Source organism: Bubalus bubalis, chromosome 18 (genome assembly GCF_019923935.1).
Source record: "Bubalus bubalis isolate 160015118507 breed Murrah chromosome 18, NDDB_SH_1, whole genome shotgun sequence".
NCBI classification, from domain to species: domain Eukaryota; kingdom Metazoa; phylum Chordata; class Mammalia; order Artiodactyla; family Bovidae; genus Bubalus; species Bubalus bubalis.
Window position 1 is genome coordinate 45954672 of NC_059174.1, and position 22375 is coordinate 45977046.

General features: G+C 44.5%; 1 protein-coding gene across 1 annotated transcript; it reads left to right on the plus strand.

The window, feature by feature from the left end:
* Positions 1–7020: 7020 nt before the first annotated feature.
* LOC102415619 (tubulin alpha-1A chain) lies at positions 7021–8690 on the plus strand. The gene has a single exon (XM_006068803.3). It carries the CDS (start codon positions 7116–7118, stop codon positions 8469–8471), a length of 1356 nt encoding a protein of 451 aa, XP_006068865.2. The 5' UTR covers positions 7021–7115; the 3' UTR covers positions 8472–8690.
* The last annotated feature ends 13685 nt before the right edge of the window (positions 8691–22375 follow it).

Genomic DNA, 22375 nt, shown 5'->3' on the forward strand with positions numbered 1-22375 from the left:
TCTTCTGTTCTATATCTGCCAATTTGCCATAGTTTAAAGGCTTAGAACGCGCCTGCCAAAGTCCTTCAAGAATACATCTAACAAAATGACTCTGATCCCATCTTCCTTTAGCTGTGTTTAGTCCCAGTCTGGTTCTATAGTTGGGACCGCCTGATTCCCAGTGGGGAGGGCCGCTATCTTGTTCTCCCTCTTCCCTACTGATTCATTACCAAGCCATTCATCTCCATAAGCAACCGCTTTTTCCAAAACTCGAGTCTTTGACTCGGGAGTCAGCGTTTGTCCCAAGATATACATCACATCCTTCCAAGTGAGGTCATAAAGCAGAGTAACACCTTTAAAAGCTCTAATATTTTTCTGGGTCCTCTAAATAGTCTCCCAGATCCTCCTTGATTCTTTGTATTTCTTGATAAGAAAAAGGCTTATTAACTCTCATAGACTGATTATTTCTCCAGGTGGGTGTTTCTTAAAGAGGCAACAGCTTGTGTGATTGTTCCTCAGTCTCTCTGGCTGCTCTGCCAATATGATCCCAGGGATAGATTGGAGAAACCTGTTTTTCCTCTTCTCTTTGTCTCCTGTCCTCCATCTCATCTCTTACTTCGATGGTCTGAGTTTCTACTGAATCCAGAGTAGTCTGAGGTCGTACTGAGACAGGAGTTGTTTGGACCTCCATATGGGCAGTTCCCAGTTTGGAGTCCCCAGCACAGGGGCAGAGTAAGAGGACAGGAGGGAGCTGAAGGTTTCACGCCCAAATCTATACCCTTAGGACATAAGTCTGGCATATTTCACAGAGAGAAAAAGGGCAACACATATGCTACTTCTACCCATTTCCCTTGTTCTTTACAGAACCAGTCTAATTGTAGAACAGTATTATACTTAAGAGACCCTCCAACTGGCCACCATTCGCCGTCCTCCAATGGATACCGTGGCCATGCAGTATCACATAGGAAGACCAGGTGTGTCTTCTTTAAGCCCTGGGGATCAAATCTATCCCAGTTTTTCCGGATACAGTTCAAAGGAGTGAGGCTGGAATTGTTAGCTCCCATTTGTAAGAGAGAAAAAAAGCGACCAGCGCCATTTTTCTACCGGAGGCGTCCCTATCTAGATGGGGGTGTAGACAGACGTTACACCAAAAGCTTTTCCTTCCTGGTCGGACTTAGTCTGTCCCTTACCGACACAGGCACCATACTCGTCCCTCCCGGTTCTACCACCGAGATGGGGTGGGGATGTACCAGGGGTAGACTTGATAGCATCCCTACTTGATGTCCAGCTCTTCACCCTTAACCTTGCTTGCCTCTGATGTCACCCGGGGTGAATCAGAGTAACTTCCGGAATGCCTCCCAAGCTAAGACCGCTGTGGGAAACATTAGTCACCTGAGTGCCTGTGCACGACCCTGAGTATTTCCTGACTACAATAAGACCGACGCGAACATAAAACAGATGTTCTTTCCAAGCATCACCACACCTGTATAACAGCTTCCTCTGATCCACTAAGAGCCTGAGTTACCAAAGAAAAAAAACCCATTGCAGTCCCAATCTGAGTAACCTTTAACCTCAGAGATGTTCTGGGAGCTAGAGCTCCATCTAGCTTCCAAACTTTCGATTCCTAGCGAGGCTAGGCGCTTTCTTGACTACCAATCCAAGTTTGGGACCTAAGCCACAGTACACAGTAACAGTATAGATCACAAGTCCCTTGAAAGTCTATGATCCGATAGATTAGGTTAGTACTTCTAATTCCCAAGGAGTTATGAAATGGTCAAAGAGACCGAAAAGTTTGACCGAGAAAGGAGAGTTCAGTCCACACACTTTGCCCATTTCTGGTCAGTTCCCGAAGGAGACACTGGGTGCCTCTTGGCATTGGCAGGTCGGTATAACGCCCCGACAGGTTTCTGCCATAAGCCATATGAGATCACTGTGGAACTGCAGAGCAGGGCCCCTTACTTGCTTCAAGCAGGGCCTGCCATTCATTCACACAAGCACACGGTAGAGTTAGTAAAGCACAGCAGAAAACGTGTTCGCTAAGAGAACAAGGAACTAAAGCTCCAAGCATCCTTACCTTGTCCTGAAGGATCCCGGACGAGCCCCCAAGATGAAAGGTTTGTTGAATCACGCGAATACACCAGGTTTCTTGGCCCCCGGAGGAGAAGAATTCAATCCGGGACCAGAGACGAGGCTTGATCGCTCAGAGCTTTTGTGTAATAAAGTTTTATTAAAGTATAAAGGAGATGGAGAAAGCTTCTGACATAGGCATCAGAAGGGGGCAGAAGGAGTACCTGCTTGCTAGTGTTAACAATGAGGTTATATAATCCAAAGAATATCTGGAGGTTGTAAAGACCTCATCAGTCCTATTCCCGTAATTTAAAGATAACACTGTCCTCAGGCAAGATACATCCTTGTAAAGACCAGGTCTACTCAAATAATTAACATTTTAAGATAACAAAAGGTTGAATCCAAAGACTGTCCTTAGGCAGGATACATTATTGTTAAATAATCCTAAGGAATGTGGAGAAAGAAAAAAAGCTTGTCCTTTCTTCCTCCTTGAGAATTCCAGACCCCTCTCTCCTTGGGGACCCCTAGACTCCCTATCAACCTGCCTAGGAACTGACTCTCTCACTGGGACTGATCAATCATCAGAGAGACTAGGAGGAGCCTGAACTCCTTCAGACCTATCAGCAGCCAGATGAGAATTGGCTTCCTCAACCCTAACACACAACCTCCAATCAATCAATAGAAGTAGAATGATAGAATATTCTAGGATAGGAGGCGGGGTCTGTCTGGTCTCCATGGTAATCCCTGGCAGATTGGAGTGAGGGACAGGCCGTATGCTACCTTAGTAGTGCCAGACCCATATGCCCTAATGGAGGTGAGGGGGGCAGGGGGAGAATTTATGGGGTGACAGGAGGGAGAACGAGAGTTAGAGGGAGTGGGGAATGGAGGTTCAAGGAGGGCTTCATTAGAGGGCAGAAAGGGTGTAGAGAATTATTCAAGAATGGATTTTGGAGAACTGGAAGGTTGTAATTAGTGGAGGGAGAAGGAATTCAAAGGATCGCCAAGCTGGTTTTAGAGGCAGAGAGAAGGTGTTAGGAGGAACAGGTTAGGTCTTTAGAAGGGGACAGAGAAGAGGCTACGAGTGGACAAGGAGAGGGTTTAGAGTTTATATTTGCTCAAATAACATCTTAGAGGAGCCAAGTGAGAGGATATGGGAGTGGAGGAAAGGGAGGAATTTATAGGTGAACAATAAGGGTCATAACAGGACCATGACAGATGCTTAGGGTCAAAATGAGTGGTATTATTATAAAAGGGACAAGCAGAGAGCTATTAAAGACATTAGAAATGTCATAGGGTGAGAGCTTTTAGGGGGACAATGGAGGTTTCACACATGAAAAGTGTCAGTGTTGAGTGAGGGTCTTCTTAGTAGGGTGGTTTATAGGGACAAAGAGAAGGTTGCCTGGGGGACAATAAGGGTGTTAATGAAAACAAACTGGAACAGTGGGTCAGTCGAGGTACAAGGAGGTCAAGTGAGAGTCCTCAGAGTCAGTAGGGACTTCAGGGGAACAGTGGAAGGGGTCAAGTGAGACATGATGTAGAGAGGAGCAAAGTAGTCACAGAAGACAGGGAGTAGCTTACAGGAGATGGAGAACATGTTACAGAGAACAGAGGGGTTATAGGGCATGGGGGTGGGGAGAAGAGAGGGTCTGGGAGTTATGGCCTAAAGGTATTTATTAGAGTGGGTAATAAGGTTTGAAGGAATACGGTGTGAGTTAGAGGGAGTCAGTGAGACTTTTAAAGAGTGTCAGTGAAGATTTTATAGGAATCAAGAACAGTCAAGGAAGTTACAGGGAATAGTAGGGTCCAGAAGCCATGCTGAGCCATCACTCACTGCCTCACCCCAGGAATCTGAAAGTGTGTCTGACAAGGCCCCCAGTGACCACCTCTTGCTGGCAATCTTGGCCTATCTCCTGTGCTGTCCTGTGCAGCCTTGTCCTGTTCTTCCCAGGTGGGAATGTGCGTCGTGTCAGTCCTCACCCTCCCCTCCCTCTCCATGCTGGCCCTGACCCTGAACCAATCTCATCCATGTTCTCCATCCTGTTGGCTCAGACCCCACCCTGAGTCCTTGCAGCGCCTTCACCACCACCCCCTGCACCCCCAACAATAACCCTTTTAAGCCCATCTATCCAAAGACACTTATTCCTTGGAAGGAAAGTTATGACCAACCTAGATAGAATATTCAAAAGCAGAGATATTACTTTGCCAACAAAGGTTCATCTAGTCAAGGCTATGGTTTTTCCTGTGGTTATGTATGGATGTGAGAGTTGGACTGTGAAGAAAGCTGAGCGCCGAAGAATTGATGCTTTTGAACTGTGGTGTTGGAGAAGACTCTTGAGAGTCCCTTGGACTGCAAGGAGATCCAACCAGTCCACTCTGAAGGAGATCAGCCCTGGGATTTCTTTGGAAGGAATGATGCTAAAGCTGAAACTCCAGTACTTTGGCCACCTCATGCGAAGAGTTGACTCATTGGAAAAGACTCTGATGCTGGGAGGGATTGGGGGCAGGAGGAGAAGGGGACGACAGAGGATGAGATGGCTGGATGGCATCACTGACTCGATGGACGTGAGTCTGAGTGAACTCCGGGAGTTGGTGATGGACAGGGAGGCCTGGCGTGCTGTGATTCATGGGGTCACAAAGAGTCGGACACGACTGAGCGACTGATCTGATCTGATCCCTGTTCTGTCTCTCCTCCCAGACTCAGACAAGGCACCACAACCGTAGGAATGAACGAGACTTAGCAGCCGAGACCTCCCACAAAGTCTTCAGTTTTGCACTAGCAGGAATTAGTATGGCATGCATTGCTGCACTCAACAGCTGGATTATATTAATAGCCACTTTTAAACGGTGACCTCATCTCCAGCTCATGAAGAAAACCGCCAAAATATACAACAGTTTTTAACCTAGGCTCTCAGTATCCATATGGGCCAATGTCTGGTGTGCCAGGTGTTTTAACCTGAAGCACCTTGAGGTGGTTGATGGAGAAAGGAAGTGATAAGTCAGGCCAGAGCTCAAGACCAACCCTGGCACCCTGCTTAGGGGTGGGGGTCATGGGAAACAGTGTAGGGCACTGTTTCCCCAGGGTAGTCTCCCCTCCTGCCCAAATACATGCCACAAACCTGTTTATGTCAACCAAGGGCCTTGACTGAGCTGCCTGACTTTGGGAATACAGCAGTCAACTTCAGATCAAATCCCCACTCTCTCAGAACTTATAAACTGGGGGGAAGACATATCACCAGATAGTGACCATCCACAGTGGACCTATCTGTAATTAGGGAAATCTAATAGGGGACAAAGGAGGCTGGACCTAATCTGGGTACTTGTCGTCTATCAGAAAACTAGGGAATCAAGCATCTGTGAGTGAACTGGCTAGAATTCAAGTCAGGTATGATTGTAGAGAGCCCCCATAACAGTTACGGTTGCCTCCTCCTTTTTCCACCAACACCATTGCTTGTGATTTAGGCATCATTCAACAATGCTTCCCGCTGCTGCTGCTGCTAAATCACTTCAGTCGTGTCCAACTCTGTGCGACCCCATAGATGGCAGCCCACCAGGCTCCCCCGTCCCTGGGATTCTCCAGGCAAGAACACTGGAGTGGGTTGCCATTTCCTTCTCCAATGCATGAAAGTGAAAAGTGAAAGGGAAGTCGCTCAGTCATTTCCGACTCTTAGCGACCCCATGATCTGCAGCCTACCAGGCTCCTCCGTCCATGGGATTTTCCAGGCAAGAGTACTGGAGTGGGGTGCCATTGCCTTCTCTGAATGCTTCCTGAGCATCTACTATTTATCAGCCATGATAACAGGAACTAGGAATGCAAAAGAAATCATACACCTTTCTGATGGAGCTTACAGACAGAGCTCTAAATAAACAGGATAGTTACAGGGAATGTAAATGCTATGGAGAAAAATAACACAGTGTAATAAGCTAGAGCAGTGCCAGTACTGGTCCACTGGCTGTTAATGTTAATTACAACAAGCTAGGCAGAAATTTATAGTAGGTGCATTGAAATTTACAGCAATTTGACAGTGTCATGGCCTCCAAGTACAAGATCAAGAGTTTTGTCCTCTTGAACAAAGTATTACCCAAAAGAATCAATACATGACAGACTGGAGACATATAAAACAGATTCAATGCCACAATCAAAACTAGTTTGAGATGCACTGGGCTAGTGGGCACCAAGGTCTAGAAAGTATACTGTTTAGTCATGCTAGAGGCTGTAACTGGAGAAGACACTTTTTACTTTCATGCATTGGAGAAGGAAATGGCAACCCACTCCAGTCTTCTTGCCTGGAGAATCCCAGGGATGGGGGAGCCTGGCGGGCTGCCATCTGTGGGGTCGCACAGAGTCAGACACGACTGAAGCAACTTAGCAGCAGCAGCAGCAGAGGCTGTAACAAATAAACCCCCTCAAATCAAGGGCTCACAAGATACAAGTTTATTTCACATTATCACAACCTCAAAATGTGGGCATTTCAAGTGACCCACATATAGTTCACAAATCCCATCTCCTGCTTGGTGATTCCATCATCTCCAGAGGGCTCAGAATCCTTTGAACTCAGGCAGAAGAAGACAATAAGACATTTGCTTTTTAATTTTATTTATTTTTGCCTGTGCTGGATCTTCATTGTTGCACATGGGCTCTCTCTACTTGTGGTGTGTGGGCTTTTCATTGCAATGGCTTCTTTTGTTGCAGAGTAAGGGCTCTAGGGTATGCAGCCTTCAGTAGTTGTAAAGCACAGGCTGAGATGCCCTGTGGCTTGTGGGATCTTCCTGGACCAGGGATAGAACCCATGTCCCCTATCTTGGCAGGTGGATTCTTAATCATCTGACCACCATAGAGGTCCTCCACCGACTTTTTTAAATCCCTGGCCTGAAAGTGAACACTTGTACACTGTTGGTGGGAATGTGAACTTGGACAACCACTACAGAACACAGAAATGAGGATCCTCAAAAATATAATTTAAATATTAGGCAGGTTCTCTTACATCGACCGCCTAAGAGTCGCGCTGTAAGAAGTAACAACCTCTTCTCCTCCTCTCCGCCATCTGCTCGGCAGCCGCAAAACAGCAACTATGCGTGAGAGCATCTCCATCCACGTTGGCCAGGCTGGTGTCCAGATCGGCAATGCCTGCTGGGAGCTCTACTGCCTGGAACACGGCATTCAGCCCGATGGCCAGATGCCAAGTGACAAGACTATTGGGGGAGGAGATGACTCCTTCAACACCTTCTTCAGTGAGACAGGGGCTGGCAAGCATGTGCCCAGGGCAGTGTTTGTAGACCTGGAACCCACAGTCATTGATGAGATTCGCACTGGCACCTACCGCCAGCTCTTCCACCCTGAACAGCTCATCACAGGCAAAGAAGATGCCGCCAATAACTATGCCCGAGGTCACTACACCATTGGCAAGGAGACCATTGACCTCATCTTGGACCGAATTCGGAAACTGGCTGACCAGTGCACAGGTCTTCAGGGCTTCTTGGTTTTCCACAGCTTTGGTAGGGGAACTGGTTCTGGGTTCACCTCCCTGCTGATGGAACGTCTCTCAGTCGATTATGACAAGAAGTCCAAGCTGGAGTTCTCCATTTACCCAGCCCCCCAGGTTTCCACAGCTGTCGTTGAGCCCTACAACTCCATCCTCACCACTCACACCACCCTGGAGCACTCTGATTGTGCCTTCATGGTAGACAATGAGGCCATCTATGACATCTGTCGTAGAAACCTCGACATTGAGCGCCCGACATATACTAACCTGAATAGGTTGATAGGTCAAATTGTGTCCTCCATCACTGCTTCCCTGAAGTTTGATGGCGCCCTGAATGTGGATCTGACAGAGTTCCAGACCAACCTGGTACCCTATCCCCGCATCCACTTCCCTCTGGCCACATACGCCCCTGTCATCTCTGCTGAGAAAGCCTACCATGAACAGCTTTCTGTAGCAGAGATCACCAATGCTTGCTTTGAGCCAGCCAACCAGATGGTGAAATGTGACCCTCGCCATGGTAAATACATGGCCTGCTGCCTGTTGTACTGTGGTGACGTGGTTCCCAAAGATGTCAGTGCTGCCATTGCCACCATCAAGACCAAGCGTACCATCCAGTTTGTAGACTGGTGCCCCACTGGCTTCAAGGTTGGCATTAACTACCAGCCTCCCACTGTGGTACCTGGTGGAGACCTGGCCAAAGTACAGCGAGCTGTGTGCATGCTAAGCAACACCACAGCCATTGCTGAGGCCTGGGCTCGCCTGGACCACAAGTTTGACCTGATGTATGCCAAGCGTGCCTTTGTTCACTGGTACGTGGGTGAGGGCATGGAGGAAGGAGAGTTTTCTGAGGCCCGTGAGGACATGGCTGCCCTTGAGAAGGATTATGAGGAGGTTGGTGTGGATTCTGTGGAAGGAGAAGGAGAGAAAGAAGGAGAGGAATACTAAAGTTAAAATGTCACAAAGGTGCTGCTTTTACAGGGAAGCTTATTCTGTTTCAAACATTGAAAAGTTGTGGTCTGATCAGTTAATTTGTATGTTGCAGTGTATACGCTCATATACAATTACTGACCTATGCTTTAAAACATGATGCTTTGTTACAGACCCAAGCTATCCATTTCTCTGATGGGTTTGAATAAAGTATTCCCTGTCTTAAATGAAAAAAAATAAAAAATAAATATTAACTATGACTGTCTATCATATGATGCAGCAATTTCACTTTTGGGCATATGTACAAAAGAAATAAAATCACTGCTTCAAAGAGATATCTGTTCTCCCTTGATCATTGCAGCATTATTCACAATAGGCAAGATAAGGAAACAACTCAAGTGTCTGACAATGGATGAATGGATGAAGAAGATGTGTTATATGTACAGAAATGAATATTATTAAGCCTTGAGAAATATGAAATTCTTCCAATTAAGACAACACAAATGGACCTTGAGGGAATTACTATAAGTGAAATAGGTCAAATCAGAAAAATATAAATACTGTATGATATCATTTATATATGCTGCTGCTGCTAAGTCACTTCAGTCGTGTCCAACTCTGTGCGACCCCATAGATGGAAGCCCACCAGGCTCCCCCGTCCCTGGGATTCTCCAGGCAAGAACACTGGAGTGGGTTGCCATTTCCTTCTCCAATGCATGAAAGTGAAAAGTGAAAGGGAAGTCGCTCAGTCGTTTCCGACTCTTAGCGACCCCATGGACTGCAGCCTACCAGGCTCCACCGTCCATAGGATTTTCCAGGCAAGAGTACTGGAGTAGGGTGCCATTGCCTTCTCCAATCATTTATATATAGAATATTTTTTTAAAAAAACATATAAACTAAAAATAGAATGAAGGTTGTCAGGGGCTGGAAGGTGGGGGACAAGCTGGTAAAAAAAAAGTAGAAAATTTCGGTTATAAGGTGAATTTGGTCTGAAGGTCTAATATATAACATTCTAACTATGGTTAACAATACTGCATTTTGTACTTAAAATCTGCTAACAAAGTAAATCTTAAGCATTTAACACTCCCCCAAAACAATCAAGAGGTAGCTGTGTGAGCTGATAGATGTGTTAATTAATTTGATTATGGTAATAATTTTACTACCAACTTGATACAAATGAACAATCAAAACAAAACAGAAAAAGAATCATAGATACAGAAGGGGGTGTGGGAATAAGTGGAATAGGTAAGGGAAAACTAAGAGGTACAAAGTCCTAGTTAAAAATAAATGAATCACATTTATGTGCAGCATGGGGAATATAGTCAGTAGTAATGTAATATTTTTTATGGTGATGGATGATAACTAGACATCACAGTGATTATTTTGTTCTGTATAGAAATAGCAAATCATAATATTGTGCACCAGGGATAGGTCAATTATACTTCAAACAAGCTCATAAAAAAAAAAAAAGGAGACCAGATTTGTGGTGACCAAAGGAAGGGAATCGGGGAGGGAATATTGGATGAAAGTGGTAAAAGGTATGGACTTCCAGTTATAAGACAAATAATTACTGGGATATAATGTTGTTGCTGTTGTTCAGTTGCTCAGTCATCTGACCCTCTGCGACCCCATGGACTACAGCACACCAGTCTCCTCTGTCCTTCACTGTCTCCCAAACTTTGCTCAAACTCATGTCCATTGAATTCGTGATGCCAGCCAACCACCTTATCCTCTGTTGTCCCCTTCTCCTCCTGCCTTCAGTCTTTCCCAGCATCAGGGTCTTTTCAAATGAGTCAGCTCTTCGCATCAGGTGGCCAAAGTATTGGAGCTTCAGGTTCAGCATCAGTCCTTCCAATGAATATTCAGGACTGGTTTCCTTTAGGATGGACTGGTTGAATCTCCTTGCTGTCCAAAGGACTCTCAAGAGTCTTCTTCAACAGCACAGTTCAAAAGCATCAATTCTTTGCTGCTCAGCTTTCTTTGTAGTCCAACTCTCACATCCATACAAGACTACTGGAAAAACCATAGCTTTGACTAGATGGACCCTTCAAGGCACTCCTGGAATTGGTCAGTCACCAGAGAGAGTAGGAAGAGCCTGAGCTCCTTCAGACCAATCAGCAGCCTCCTGAGTATTTAGCTTACCCTAGTCATCACACACAACCTCTAATCAGCCAATAGAAGTAGAAAGATAGACTAGGAGGCAGGGCCTGCCTGGTCTCCATGGTAATCTCTGGATAGTGAAGGAAAGGCTCTATGTACCCTTGGTAGTAGCAGATCCAGTTGCTCTAATGGGGTGTTTGAAAGGGCAGGGAGAGAATTTATGGGGTGACAGATGGGAGGAAGAGAGTTAGAGAGGGTGGGGGGAATAAAGTGGGGAAGGCTTAAAAAGGGACAGAGACAGTTTTATAAGTAAAGAAGTATCTAGAGGGAGCACAAGTTTAGGAAAGCATGGAGGTTGTAATCAGTGGTGGGAAAAGGAGTTCAAAGGATCACCAAGTTGGTTTCAGAGGTAGAAGTTTTCAGTGGGAGACAGGGCAAGTTTTTATAAAGGGATAGAGAAGAGGCTGTAAGTGGAAATGGAGGGAACTTTAGTTCACGGTCAAATAACAGAGGAGCCAAGTGAAAAGTTATGGTGTGAGGGGGAGAAGGGAGAAGTTTATGGATGAATATAAGGGTCATAACAGGATCATGACAGATTCACAAGGACAAAATGAGTGGTATTATTATAAAAGGGACAATGAAATGAAATGTTAGTTGCTCATTCATGTCCAACTATTTGCAGTCCCATGGACTGTAGACTGCCAGGTTCCTCCATCTATGGGATTCTCCAGGCAAGAATACTGGAGTGGGTTGCCATACTCTTCTCCAGGGGATCTTCCCCACCCAGGGTTCAAACCTGCATCTCTTACATCTCCTGCATTGCAGGCAGATTCTCTACTGTCTGAGCCAGCAGGGAAGCTATAAAGGGGACAAGCAGAAAATTATTAAAGACATTAGAAGTATTATAGGGACTTCCCTGGTGGTCCAGTGGCTAAGACTCCTTGCTCCAAACGCAGTGGGCCTAGGTTCAATCCTTGGTCAAGGAACAAGATCCTACATGCTGCAACCAAAAATCTGAAGTGTCACAACTAAGACCCAGCACAGCCAAATAAATAAATGTTTTTAAAAAGACATTCAAAATATTATAGGGTGAAAGGTTTTAAGGGGACAATGGAGGTTTTACACATGAAAGGTGTTGAGTGAGGGTCTTCTTAGTTGGGTGGTTTATAGGGGCAAAGAGAAGGTTGCTTGGAGGACTATGAGAGTGTTAATGGAAACAAAGCATGACAGTGAGTCAGCTGAGGTACAGGGAGGCCAAATGAGACTCATCAGAATCAGTAGGGGATTTAGGGGGGCAGTGGAAGGGGTCAAGTGGGACAAGCTGTAGAGATCATCAAGCAATTACAGAAGACAGAGAGGAGCTTACAGGAGAAGGGGAAAATGTTACAGAGAACAAAGAGGGATTCTAGGGCATGGGGGTCGGGTGGGAGGTTGCTACCAGGTCTAGTGGTCAGGGAGGTATCAAAAGAGAGAGGGAGATGTTAGGGGGAGACAGTGAGAGTTTGCAAGGGCTAAGGGGGTGGTCAATGAAGAACTTATAGGAGCCATAGAGAGATGTGTTGGTGTAAAAAGAGAGAGACCAGAAGCCATACTGAGCCATAACCCACTCCTTCCCCAGGTGTTTGAAATTATGTCAGAGGCGTCACCCAGCGAGGACAACATCATGCTGCCAACCGTGGCCTGCTTCATGTGTTGTCCCTTATGCACGGCAGCCATGTTCTACTCTTCCCAGGTGGGAATCTGCATCTTGCGAATCCAAACCCTCCCCTCCCTCTGTCTGGCTGTGACCCTGAACCACCTTCTTCCTTGTCCTTCCTTCTCGGTTTCAGGCCCCCACCCTGGGTCTGTACACTCCCAATGGCTCACCCCCATTCGGTAACCCTTATAAGCTCATCTATTCCCGTTCTGCCTCTCCTCTCAAACTCAGACAAGATGCCACAAAAATAAAATGAACAGTTTTGCGGGGACAGTGGAAGGGGTCAAGTGAGGAATGCTGTAGGGGTGTGCAAGGCAGTTAGAGAAGATGGTGAGGAGGTTGTAGGAGGCAGGGAAAGGGTTATAGAGAACAGAGAGAGATTAGAGGGTGTAGGGGTGGGGTGGGGGTAAATGAGTTCTAGGGAACATCAAGGTACTATAGTAAGGTTAAAGGGGGTATGGCACAACTAGTGGGGGTCAATAAGATGTTTTTAAAGAGTGCCAGTAAAGATTTTATAGAAGCCAAGCAGGGTGAAGGGTAGGAGGTATTGGGAATCATAGAGTCCAGGAGCCACACTGAACCATAACCCACTCCTTCTCCCCAGGCTTTTGAAATTAGGTCTAACAAGCCCCCAAGCGACCACCTCTTGCTGGCGATCTTGGCCTATCTCCTGTGCTGTCCTTTAGGCACTGCAGCCTTGTACTATTCTTTTCAGGTGGGAATGTGCATCATGTCAGTCCTCACCCTCCCCTCCCTCTCCATGCTGGCCCTGACCCTGAACCAATCTCATCCATGTTCTCCATCCTGTTGGCTCAGACCCCACCCTGAGTCCTTGCAGCATCTTCACCCCCTCCAAGAACCCTTTTAAACCCATCTGTTCCTGTTCTGTCTCTCCTCCCAAACTCAGACAAGGCGCCACAACCGTAGGAATGAACGAAACTTGGCAGTCAAGACCTCCCACAAAGTCTTCAGTTTCGCTGTCTCAGCAATTGTTTTGGGATGCGTCATCATACTCCTCACCATGAGTGTATTCCTAACAGTCTTACTTAAGCGGTAACTTCCTCTCCAGGTCATAAAAAAGCAACCAAAAAAATATACAACAGTGTGTCTAACCTTGGCTCTAGGTATCCACTGGGGCCAAATGAGACTCCTGCCTCTCAGTGTTTGGCATTCTGAGTGCTGCCAACCTGAGCCAGTGCCATGAGGTGTTTGTTGGGAGAAAGAAAGTGGTAGTTCAGGCAGCCCCTTAAACCAGAGCTCAAGACCAACCTAGGGACCCCACCAAGATGTGGGCCATGGGAGACAGGGTAGCATATTGACTCCCCACGGCAGCCTCCCCCTCTGTCCACATTCACACATTGATGCCATACATCTACTTATGTTGACCAAGGACCTAGACTGTGCTGCATGACTCTGGGGACATAGCAGTCATCACTTGAGATCAAACCTTACACCTTCAGAATCTCACAACCTAGGCTGGAAGACAGACATATCACTAAACAGTAACAGTCCATAGTGACCCCATCTCTAGAGGGGAAAACTTAAAGAGAGGGATTGTAGGAGGCTGGACCTAATCTGGGATACTTGTGGGTCTATCATAAAACCAGGGAGTCAGGCAGCTGTGAGTGAACTGGCTAGAATTCAGACCAGGTAGGATCATAGACAGCTTCCATGACAGCTATGGTTGCCTCCTCTCCCCACCAACACCATTGCTTGTGATTCAAAAATCAACAGTACTTTCTGAGCACCTACTATGTATCAGGCAGTAGACTGGGAAATAGGAAAGCAACAGAGCAAAGTAAATCAGACCTCTTTCTGATAGACCTTAAGTTCTAGTGGGAAGAAAACCATAAAAAATAGACCTCTAAATAAACAAGATAATTACAGGGAACAGTAAATGCTATAGAGGAAAATAACAGAGTAACAAGCTAAAGCAATAATGTAATGAATATTAACAGCTGGTCCATCAAACTGCTAATGTTCATTATAAGACAGGTGCAGGAATTGACAGTAGGTACCTTGAAACTTACAGCAATTTGATGTCATCATGACATCCAAGTATAAGATCAAGAATCTTGTCAAACAAAGTATAGACCAAAAGGATCAATCCATGACAGATTGAAAGTGAAAGTGAAAGTCACTCAGTCATGTCTGATTCTTTGCGACCCCATGGACTATACAGTCCATGGAATTCTCCAGGCCAGAATACTGGAGTGGGTAGCCTTTCCCTTATCCAGGGGATCTTCCCAATCCAGGGATCGAACCTAGGTCTCCCACTTTGCAGGCAGATTCTTTACAAGCTGAGCCACAAGGGAAGCCCAGGAATACTGGACTGGGTAGTCTATCCCTTCTCCACTGAATCTTCCAGACCCAGGAATCAAGCCTGCATTGCAGGTGGATTCTTTACCAACTGAGCTATCAGGGAGGCCCTCCATGACAGATTGGAGATACCAAAAACAGAATCTATGCCACAGTCACAAATAGATTGAGATGCACTGGGCTAGTGGGTACTGAGGTCTAAAAGGCATATTGTTTAGAGTCATGCTAGAGGCTGTAAAAAATAAACCCTCATCAAATCAGCAGCTCACAAGATACAAGTTTATTTGACACTATCACAACCTTTCCATGTGAGTATTTCTAGTGACCCATAGATTAAGCCGGGGATCCATGCTCCTTTTACTTGGTGATTCCACCATCTCCTAAGGGCTCAGAGTCCTTTGAGTCTGGGCAGAGGATGAAAGAGTTAAAACCTCCACTTGTTTCTTAATATCCTTGGCCTGCAACGAAATCCTTGTCCACTGTTGGTAGATTGTAAATATGAACAGCCACTATGGAAAATAAGACGTGTGTGTGTTTAGTCACTAAGTTGTGTCCAACTCTTTTTCAACCCCAAGGACTATACTCCACTAGGCTCCTCTGTCCATGGGATTTCCCAGGCAGGAATACTGGAGTAGGTTGCCATTTCCTTCTCCAGGGGATCTTCCTGACCCAGGGATCAAACCCAAGTCTCCTACACTGCAGGCGGATTCTTTACCACTGAGCCACCAGGGAAGACCAGAAAATAGGATGGAGGTCCTCAAATATTAAAATTATAACTGCATATGATGCAGCAGTCTCACTTCTGAGTATACATCCAAAGGAAATAAAATCACTATCTCAAAGAGGTACCTGGAGTCCCATGTTCATTGCAGCATTATTCATAATACACAAGACATGGAAACAAACTAAGTGTCCATCGCCAACTTAAGAAATAAAGAGGATTTGGTATCTATATACAAAGGAAAATTATTAATCTGTGAGAAATATGAAATCCTGCCATTTGAGACAACAGATAGACCTTGAAGGTGTTATGAAAAATGAAAAAAGTCTGACAAAGACAAGTACTGTATGATATCACTTACACGTGGAATCTTAAAGAAAACAGACTCAGAAGAACAGAAATTGGAGTAATGGTTGCCAGAGGGTGGAAGGTGGTGAGGAAAAACAGATAAGCTGGTAGGGAATTCCTTGGTGGTCCAGAGGTTAGGACTCAGTGCTTTCACTGCAGAGGCCACGGGTTCCATCCCTGGTCAAGGAACTAAGATCCCATAAGTGAGGCCACACAGTCCCCCAACCAAAAAAAAGGATAAGCTGATAAAAAAGAAAAAGTTCAAACTTTCAGTTATATAATAAATAAAGTCTGAGGGGCTAATATATAATATAGTAACTAGAGCTAACAATACCATTTGATATAATTTACTAAGAAAGTAAATCTTAAGTGTTCTCCCAACCCCCACCCCCAAAAAAGGTAAAAAAAAAAAAAAAAGAATCTGTAAGCTGATGGATGTATTAATTAACTTCAGTACAGTAAAAAATTCACTATAGACATGTATATCAAATCACCACGCTGTACATTTTAAATATATTACAATTTTACTTGTCACATATACCTCAATAAAGCAGAGGAAGGGTTTTGAAATAAAGCTTTGGTCTTAAAGTAACACACATCACTTTTTTTCTTAATCACTTTTGTCTCAGTCTTGTACAGAAGTAGTCTTATGGTCTCAACTGGATGTAAGGGCCTCTGAGATGAAGCCCCCAGACAGATCCGCAGATGCTTCCCAGACCCTGAGATGAAGCCCAACTGCAGGATGCCCAGATGCTGGCCGAGAAGCCAGCAGCAGACAAGGACCCATAGGCTTCACAGACGTTGAAAATTCGGGGCAGCCTCTGGCTGAGGATCACCCAGGTTCCTCTGGTACCCTGGTCAGCCTTTCATCCCTGGCATCCTGGCTTGCCTCGCCTCTCTCCAAATGCCCAGCACACCGCACCCACTGTCCCAGGCTCAGGGCCAGCACCAACCTCTGGGGAGCCCTTGTGTGAGTCAGAAGAGGTGCCCATTCACCTGGGCAAGTGAAGCAGCTCCCATGCACTCCCCTGCCAGGTCAGGTCATGAGCAATGGGTACAAAACCAAAACAGCTCTAGGTGGCAGCCCTGCCCAACCACTGTCACTGACCCCCATGAGCTTCTTCCTCCCTGCCCCTCCCCGCAACCTGCAGACCCAGAGAGCCACCCTCCAGGGAGACATGATCTGAGCCCAGGTCCGCTCTGCCAGCACCCTCTGCTTCAATGCCTGTTCTGCCCTCTGCACTTCGATCACCTTGTTCTTGATCGTTTTCTGTTGCAGTTGTGGTCATGGCCCTGGACCAGGACTGACAGACTCATCTTCACCTCAGGCAGTAGGACAGAGGAAGGGGGTGGGGAATGAAATGCTTACTCCATTTTAAGACACTTGCAGGAAATTTTACACACACACTTATACACACACCTATTCTGCTGCCAGAATTTAACTACACATTGGCCAGAATTTAACTACAAGGCCTCTGGCTACCTCCCAGGGAACCTGGAAAATACAGTCTATTCCAGGAGGCCAAGTACCTGGATAAAATGAGAATTTCAGGTTTGGGGACTACCTATATGTGCCACCTTAATTCTAGTCTGGAGGAACAAGTATACCTGTGATAGTTTTTATTTGGAAGACTGAACATCAGGAATGAAAACTAAAAGAATTAAAATGGCAGTTGGAGAATGTGCATTGGTATGAATCAAACCAATTTCCAATCAATCTCATAAAAACCCAAGATGGAAGTGCATGCGATTACCATGTTGAGTACAAAACCTTGTACTGGCTTGATTTTATTTGCCCTTGAGTATTGTCTGCAGAATTGTCTGTCCATGACTTGATGTTATGTTAGAAAAGATTTCTGCCGGTTAACATGAAACAAACATAAAAGCCAAGATGAACAAAGTTGTTCTCTTCTCTGTGGCACATTTACAGTGTCCATGTGCTTCTCAGTATGTCTAATTACAGCTGGAATTGCTCTTATCTGTGTCGGCTGAGGAGGAGGGCAGGGCAACCCACTCCAGTATTCTTGCCTGGAGAATCATATGGACAGAGAAACCTGGCGGGCTACAGTCCCTAGGGTCACAAAGAGTCAGACATGACTGAAGCGACTTAGCACGGCATGGCACATGTCGGTTGAGAGGGTTGAGAGTTGCTCAGGTTTGAAGCTGGCTGCCCTGTTCTTCGGAGAAGGCAATGGCACCCCACTCCAGTACTCTTGACTGGAAAATCCCATGGACGGAAGAGCCTCGTAGGCTGCAGTCCATGGAGTCGCTGAGGGTCGGACATGACTGAGCGACTTCACTTTGACTTTTCACTTTCATGCATTGGAGAAGGAAATGGCAACCCATTCCAGTGTTCTTGCCTGGAGAATCCCAGGGACAGGGGAGCCTGGTGGGCTGCCGTCTATGGGGTCGCACAGAGTCGGACACAACTGAAGTGACTCAGCAGCAGCACTGTTCTTAAATTTTATCTGGAACATTGAGTCAATGTCTGTGTTTTTAAAATATAGGATGGATCATTTACAATCTGGGGTCACAGAAATTCGGATTTATAAACACAAAGTGTAATTCCCAGGCATTTGTTTTTTAATTTTTCATTGGCATATAGTTGATTCAAAATATTGTGTTAGTTTCAGGGGTACAGCAAAGTGATTTAGTTATTCATGTATCTATTCTTTTTCAGATTATTTTCTCATATAGGTTATTACAGAGTATTGAGTACAGTTGCCCATGCTATATAGTAGGTCCTTGTTGATTATCTATTTTGCATATAGTAGTGTGGATAGGCCATTTCAGAGAAGGCAATGGCACCCCACTCCAGTACTCTTGCCTGGAAAATCCCATGGACGGAGGGGCCTGGTGGGCTGCCATCTATGGGGTCGCACAGAGTCGGACACGACTGAAGCGACTTAGCAGCAGCAGCAGCAGCAGCATAGGCCATCTAGTTTTTTAAACCCTAAAGAAAAAAATTATTTTGCCTTTAATCTCTTTTTTACTTACAGAATTTACTCTGTCGCTCTTTTATTAACTTAATCTTTCAGAGTTTTATCAAAATATAATCGACAAGACTACATGATATTTTAAAATACAATGTGACGAGTTTTGACACAAGTAATACACCCATGAAACTATTACCACAATCAAGATAATGAACATATTCATCACCTCCAACTTATTTCTCCAGCCACTTTGTCATCCCTCCCTCCCATCTCTTCCCAGGTGGCTACTAATCTGTTTTCTGTCGCTATAGATTAGTCTGTATTTTCTAGAATTTTATGTAACTGGAATCACAAAGTATGCACCCTTCTTTTCTCTAATATCTTTCAGTCAGCATAATTATTTTGAGAGTCATCAATGCTGTTCCATTATCAACAGTTCATTCCTTTTATTGCTGACTACTTCATTATATGATTGTGCCACAGTCTGTTCATCTGTTAACCTGTTAGTGGACACTACGATGCTTTCCAATTTTTGCCTAATACAAATAAAGCTGCTGTGAGCATTCAAACACAAGTATTTGTGTAGGTATGTGGGTACACGCTTTCATTCCTTATAAATAAATAACTAGGAGTGGGATGGCTAGATCATATGTTAAATACATGTTTAGCTTTTAAGAAATTGCCAAAGTGTTTTTCCAAAGTGGTTGTACTATTTTACATTCCTATAAGCCATGCATGAGAGTTCCAGTTGCCCCACATCTTTGCCAAGCCCTGGTATGATTACTCTTTTTATTTTAGCCATTCTACTAGTTATGTAATGATATCTCACTGTGATTGAACATGCCTTTTCCTAGTGACTAATACAATTGAGTATCTTTCTGACTACTTATTTACCATCAATACTTGGTGACGTGTTTGTCAAATGCTTTGCTTTTTTTTTTTTTTTTGGCTGCAACAAGTGGCATACGGGATCTTAGTTCCCTGATCAGGCATGGAACCTGTGACCCCCGGCAATGGAAGCATAGAGTCTTAACCACTAGACCACCAGGGAAGTCCCTTGCCCATTTTTATTGGATTGCTTCTTTTCTTTTTCAAAAAAAAAACGTATTTATTTGACTGTGCCAAGTTTAGTTCCCTGACCGGGGATCCAACCCGGTTTCTCTGCATTGGAAGTGAAGAGCATTAACCACTGGACCAGCAGAGAAGTCCATGTTTCTTTTCTTATTACTGAATTTTAAGAGTTCATGATATATTCTGGAATCAAGTCCTCTATCAGATTTTCCAGCATGTACCATGTCTTTTGTTTCTCTCAACAGTGTCTTTTGAAGATTGGAAATTTTAACTTTGATGATGGCCATTTTGTCAATTTCTCTTTTATTACAGATCATATTTTTGTTGTTGGATCTAAGAAATCAAGGGTTTCTTAACCCAAGGTTTCTCTTAACATCCTCCTCTAGAAGTTTTATGATTGTAGTTTACATTTAAGTCTAGGATCTATTCTGGGTTCATTTTTATTAGATGCAAAGTATGCATCTGAGTTTACTCTTCTGCATGCATGCATGTGCGTGCTCAGTCATGTCTGACTCTTTGCGACCCCAGGGATTGTAGCCAGCCAGGCTCCTCTGTCCATGGGATTTTCCAGGCAAGCATACTGCAGTGGGTTGCCATCTCCTTTTCCAGGGAATCTCCCTAACCCAGGGATCAAACCTGAGTCTCCTGCATTAAAGGCAGATTCTTTTACAACTGAACCACCAAGGAAGCCACGTATAGATGTCCAATTATTCCAGGGACATTTGTTGAAAAGATTGGCCTTCTCCACTGAATTGCCTCTGCATATTTTTTAAAAATTCAAATGTTCAAATATGTTAAGATCTAGTTCTAGGGTAAAAATAGGTTGTACCCTTCTACTGATCCATTTCTCTATCTTGAGATTAATACCATATTTTTTCATTTTCCATGCCTTATAATAGGACTTGAAGTTAAGGAGTGTGACTGCTTCCATTCTGTTCTTCTTTTTCAAAGTCATTCTGGCTATTCCAGTTCTTTTTTATTTACATCTGAATTTATGAAGAATCTTATAAATTTCTAAAACAAATTTTAAAGGCCTGTAAGTATTTTCATTGAAACTTCACTGACTCTATAGATAAATTTGAGGAGAACTGACATCTTAGCAGGGCTTCTCAGGTGGTGCTAATGGTAAAGAACCTGCTTGTCAATGCAGGAGACATAGAGATGCAGGTTGGACCCCTGGGTCAGGAAGGTCACCTGGAGGAGGGCATGGCAACCCACTCCAGTATTCTTGCCTAGAGAATCCCATGGACAGAGGAGAGCTACAGTCTATAGGGTCACAAACAGTTAGACATGACTGAAGCGACTTAGCACACACATACAACTTAGCAATATTTTATTTCTTTCTATCTATGAGCATGGTATACCTCCCCTTTTGCATAGGTCTTCTTGAGATCAGCCCTGGGATTTCTTTGGAAGGAATGACGCTAAAGCTGAAACTCCAGTACTTTGGCCACCTCATGCGAAGAGTTGACTCATTGGAAAAGACTCTGATGCTGGGAGGGATTGGGGGCAAGAGGAGAAGGGGACGACAGAGGATGAGATGGCTGGATGGCATCACAGACTTGATGGACGTGAGTCTCAGTGAACTCCAGGAGTTGGTGACGGACAGGGAGGCCTGTCATGCTGCGATTCATGGGGTCACAAAGAGTCAGACACGACTGAGCAACTGATCTGATCTGATCTGATCTTTTAAATCTCTCAGCAATGTTTTGTAGTTTCCAATGTACAGAGATGGCATATCTTTTGTCAAATTCATCTCAAATTATTTAATATTTTTGACATCAGTATAAATGGCATTTTTTAATTGTAGTAAAATACACATAACACAAAATTTACTACCTTACAAATATTAAATGTACAGTTTGGTGATGTTCAGTACATTTCATATTGCTGTTCAAGCAATCTCCAGAACTGTTTTCATCTTATAAAACTATATCTAAAAAAAATATATATATATCTCTATACCTATTAAACACAACTCCCACTCTCTCCCTGCCACCAGCCCTTAGAAATCACCATTTTATTTTCTGTCTCTACACATTTGATTACTCTAGATTTTTTATATAAATGAAAATCATAGAGTGTTTGCCTTTTTGTAACTAGCTTATTTGTTTGTTTTTTGCTTGTTTGGCTGCACTGCATGGCTTTCAGGATCTTAATTAACTGATCAGGGATTAGTTCAAGTTCTAACCACTGAACATCCAGGGAGCTCCCTGTAACTAGCTTACTTAACTTAGCATAATGTCCTTAAGGTCCAACCATATTATAGCATTTATCAGAATTCCTTACTTTTTAAAGCTGGATTGTGTGTGTGTGTGTGTGTGTGTGTGTGTGTGTATATATATGTTTTTATAATATACATACATAAAAATGTTTTTATCCATATAAAATACATGTATTTTATATATATCCAGGCTCTTCTGTCCATGGAATTCTCCAGGCAAGAATACTGGAGTGGGTAGTCATTCCCTTCTCCAGATCTTCCTGACCCAGGGATTGAACCCTAGTGTCCTGCATTGCAGGCAGATTCTTTACCATCTGAGCCACCAGAGAAGCCCAATATAAACATACATGTATGTATATGCATGTGTGCTATGCTGCTTCAGTCGTCTCTTACTCTTTGTGACTCCACGGACTGTAGTGCACCAGGTTCTTCTGTCTGTGGGATTCTCCAGGCAAGAATACTGGAGTGAGTTGCCATGCCCTGTTCCAGATCTTCCCCACCCAGGGA

Coding starts and splice junctions, on each gene's coding strand:
- LOC102415619 (XM_006068803.3), top strand. CDS start 7,116: ATGCGTGAGAGCATCTCCATCCACGTTGGCCAGGCTGGTGTCCAGATC.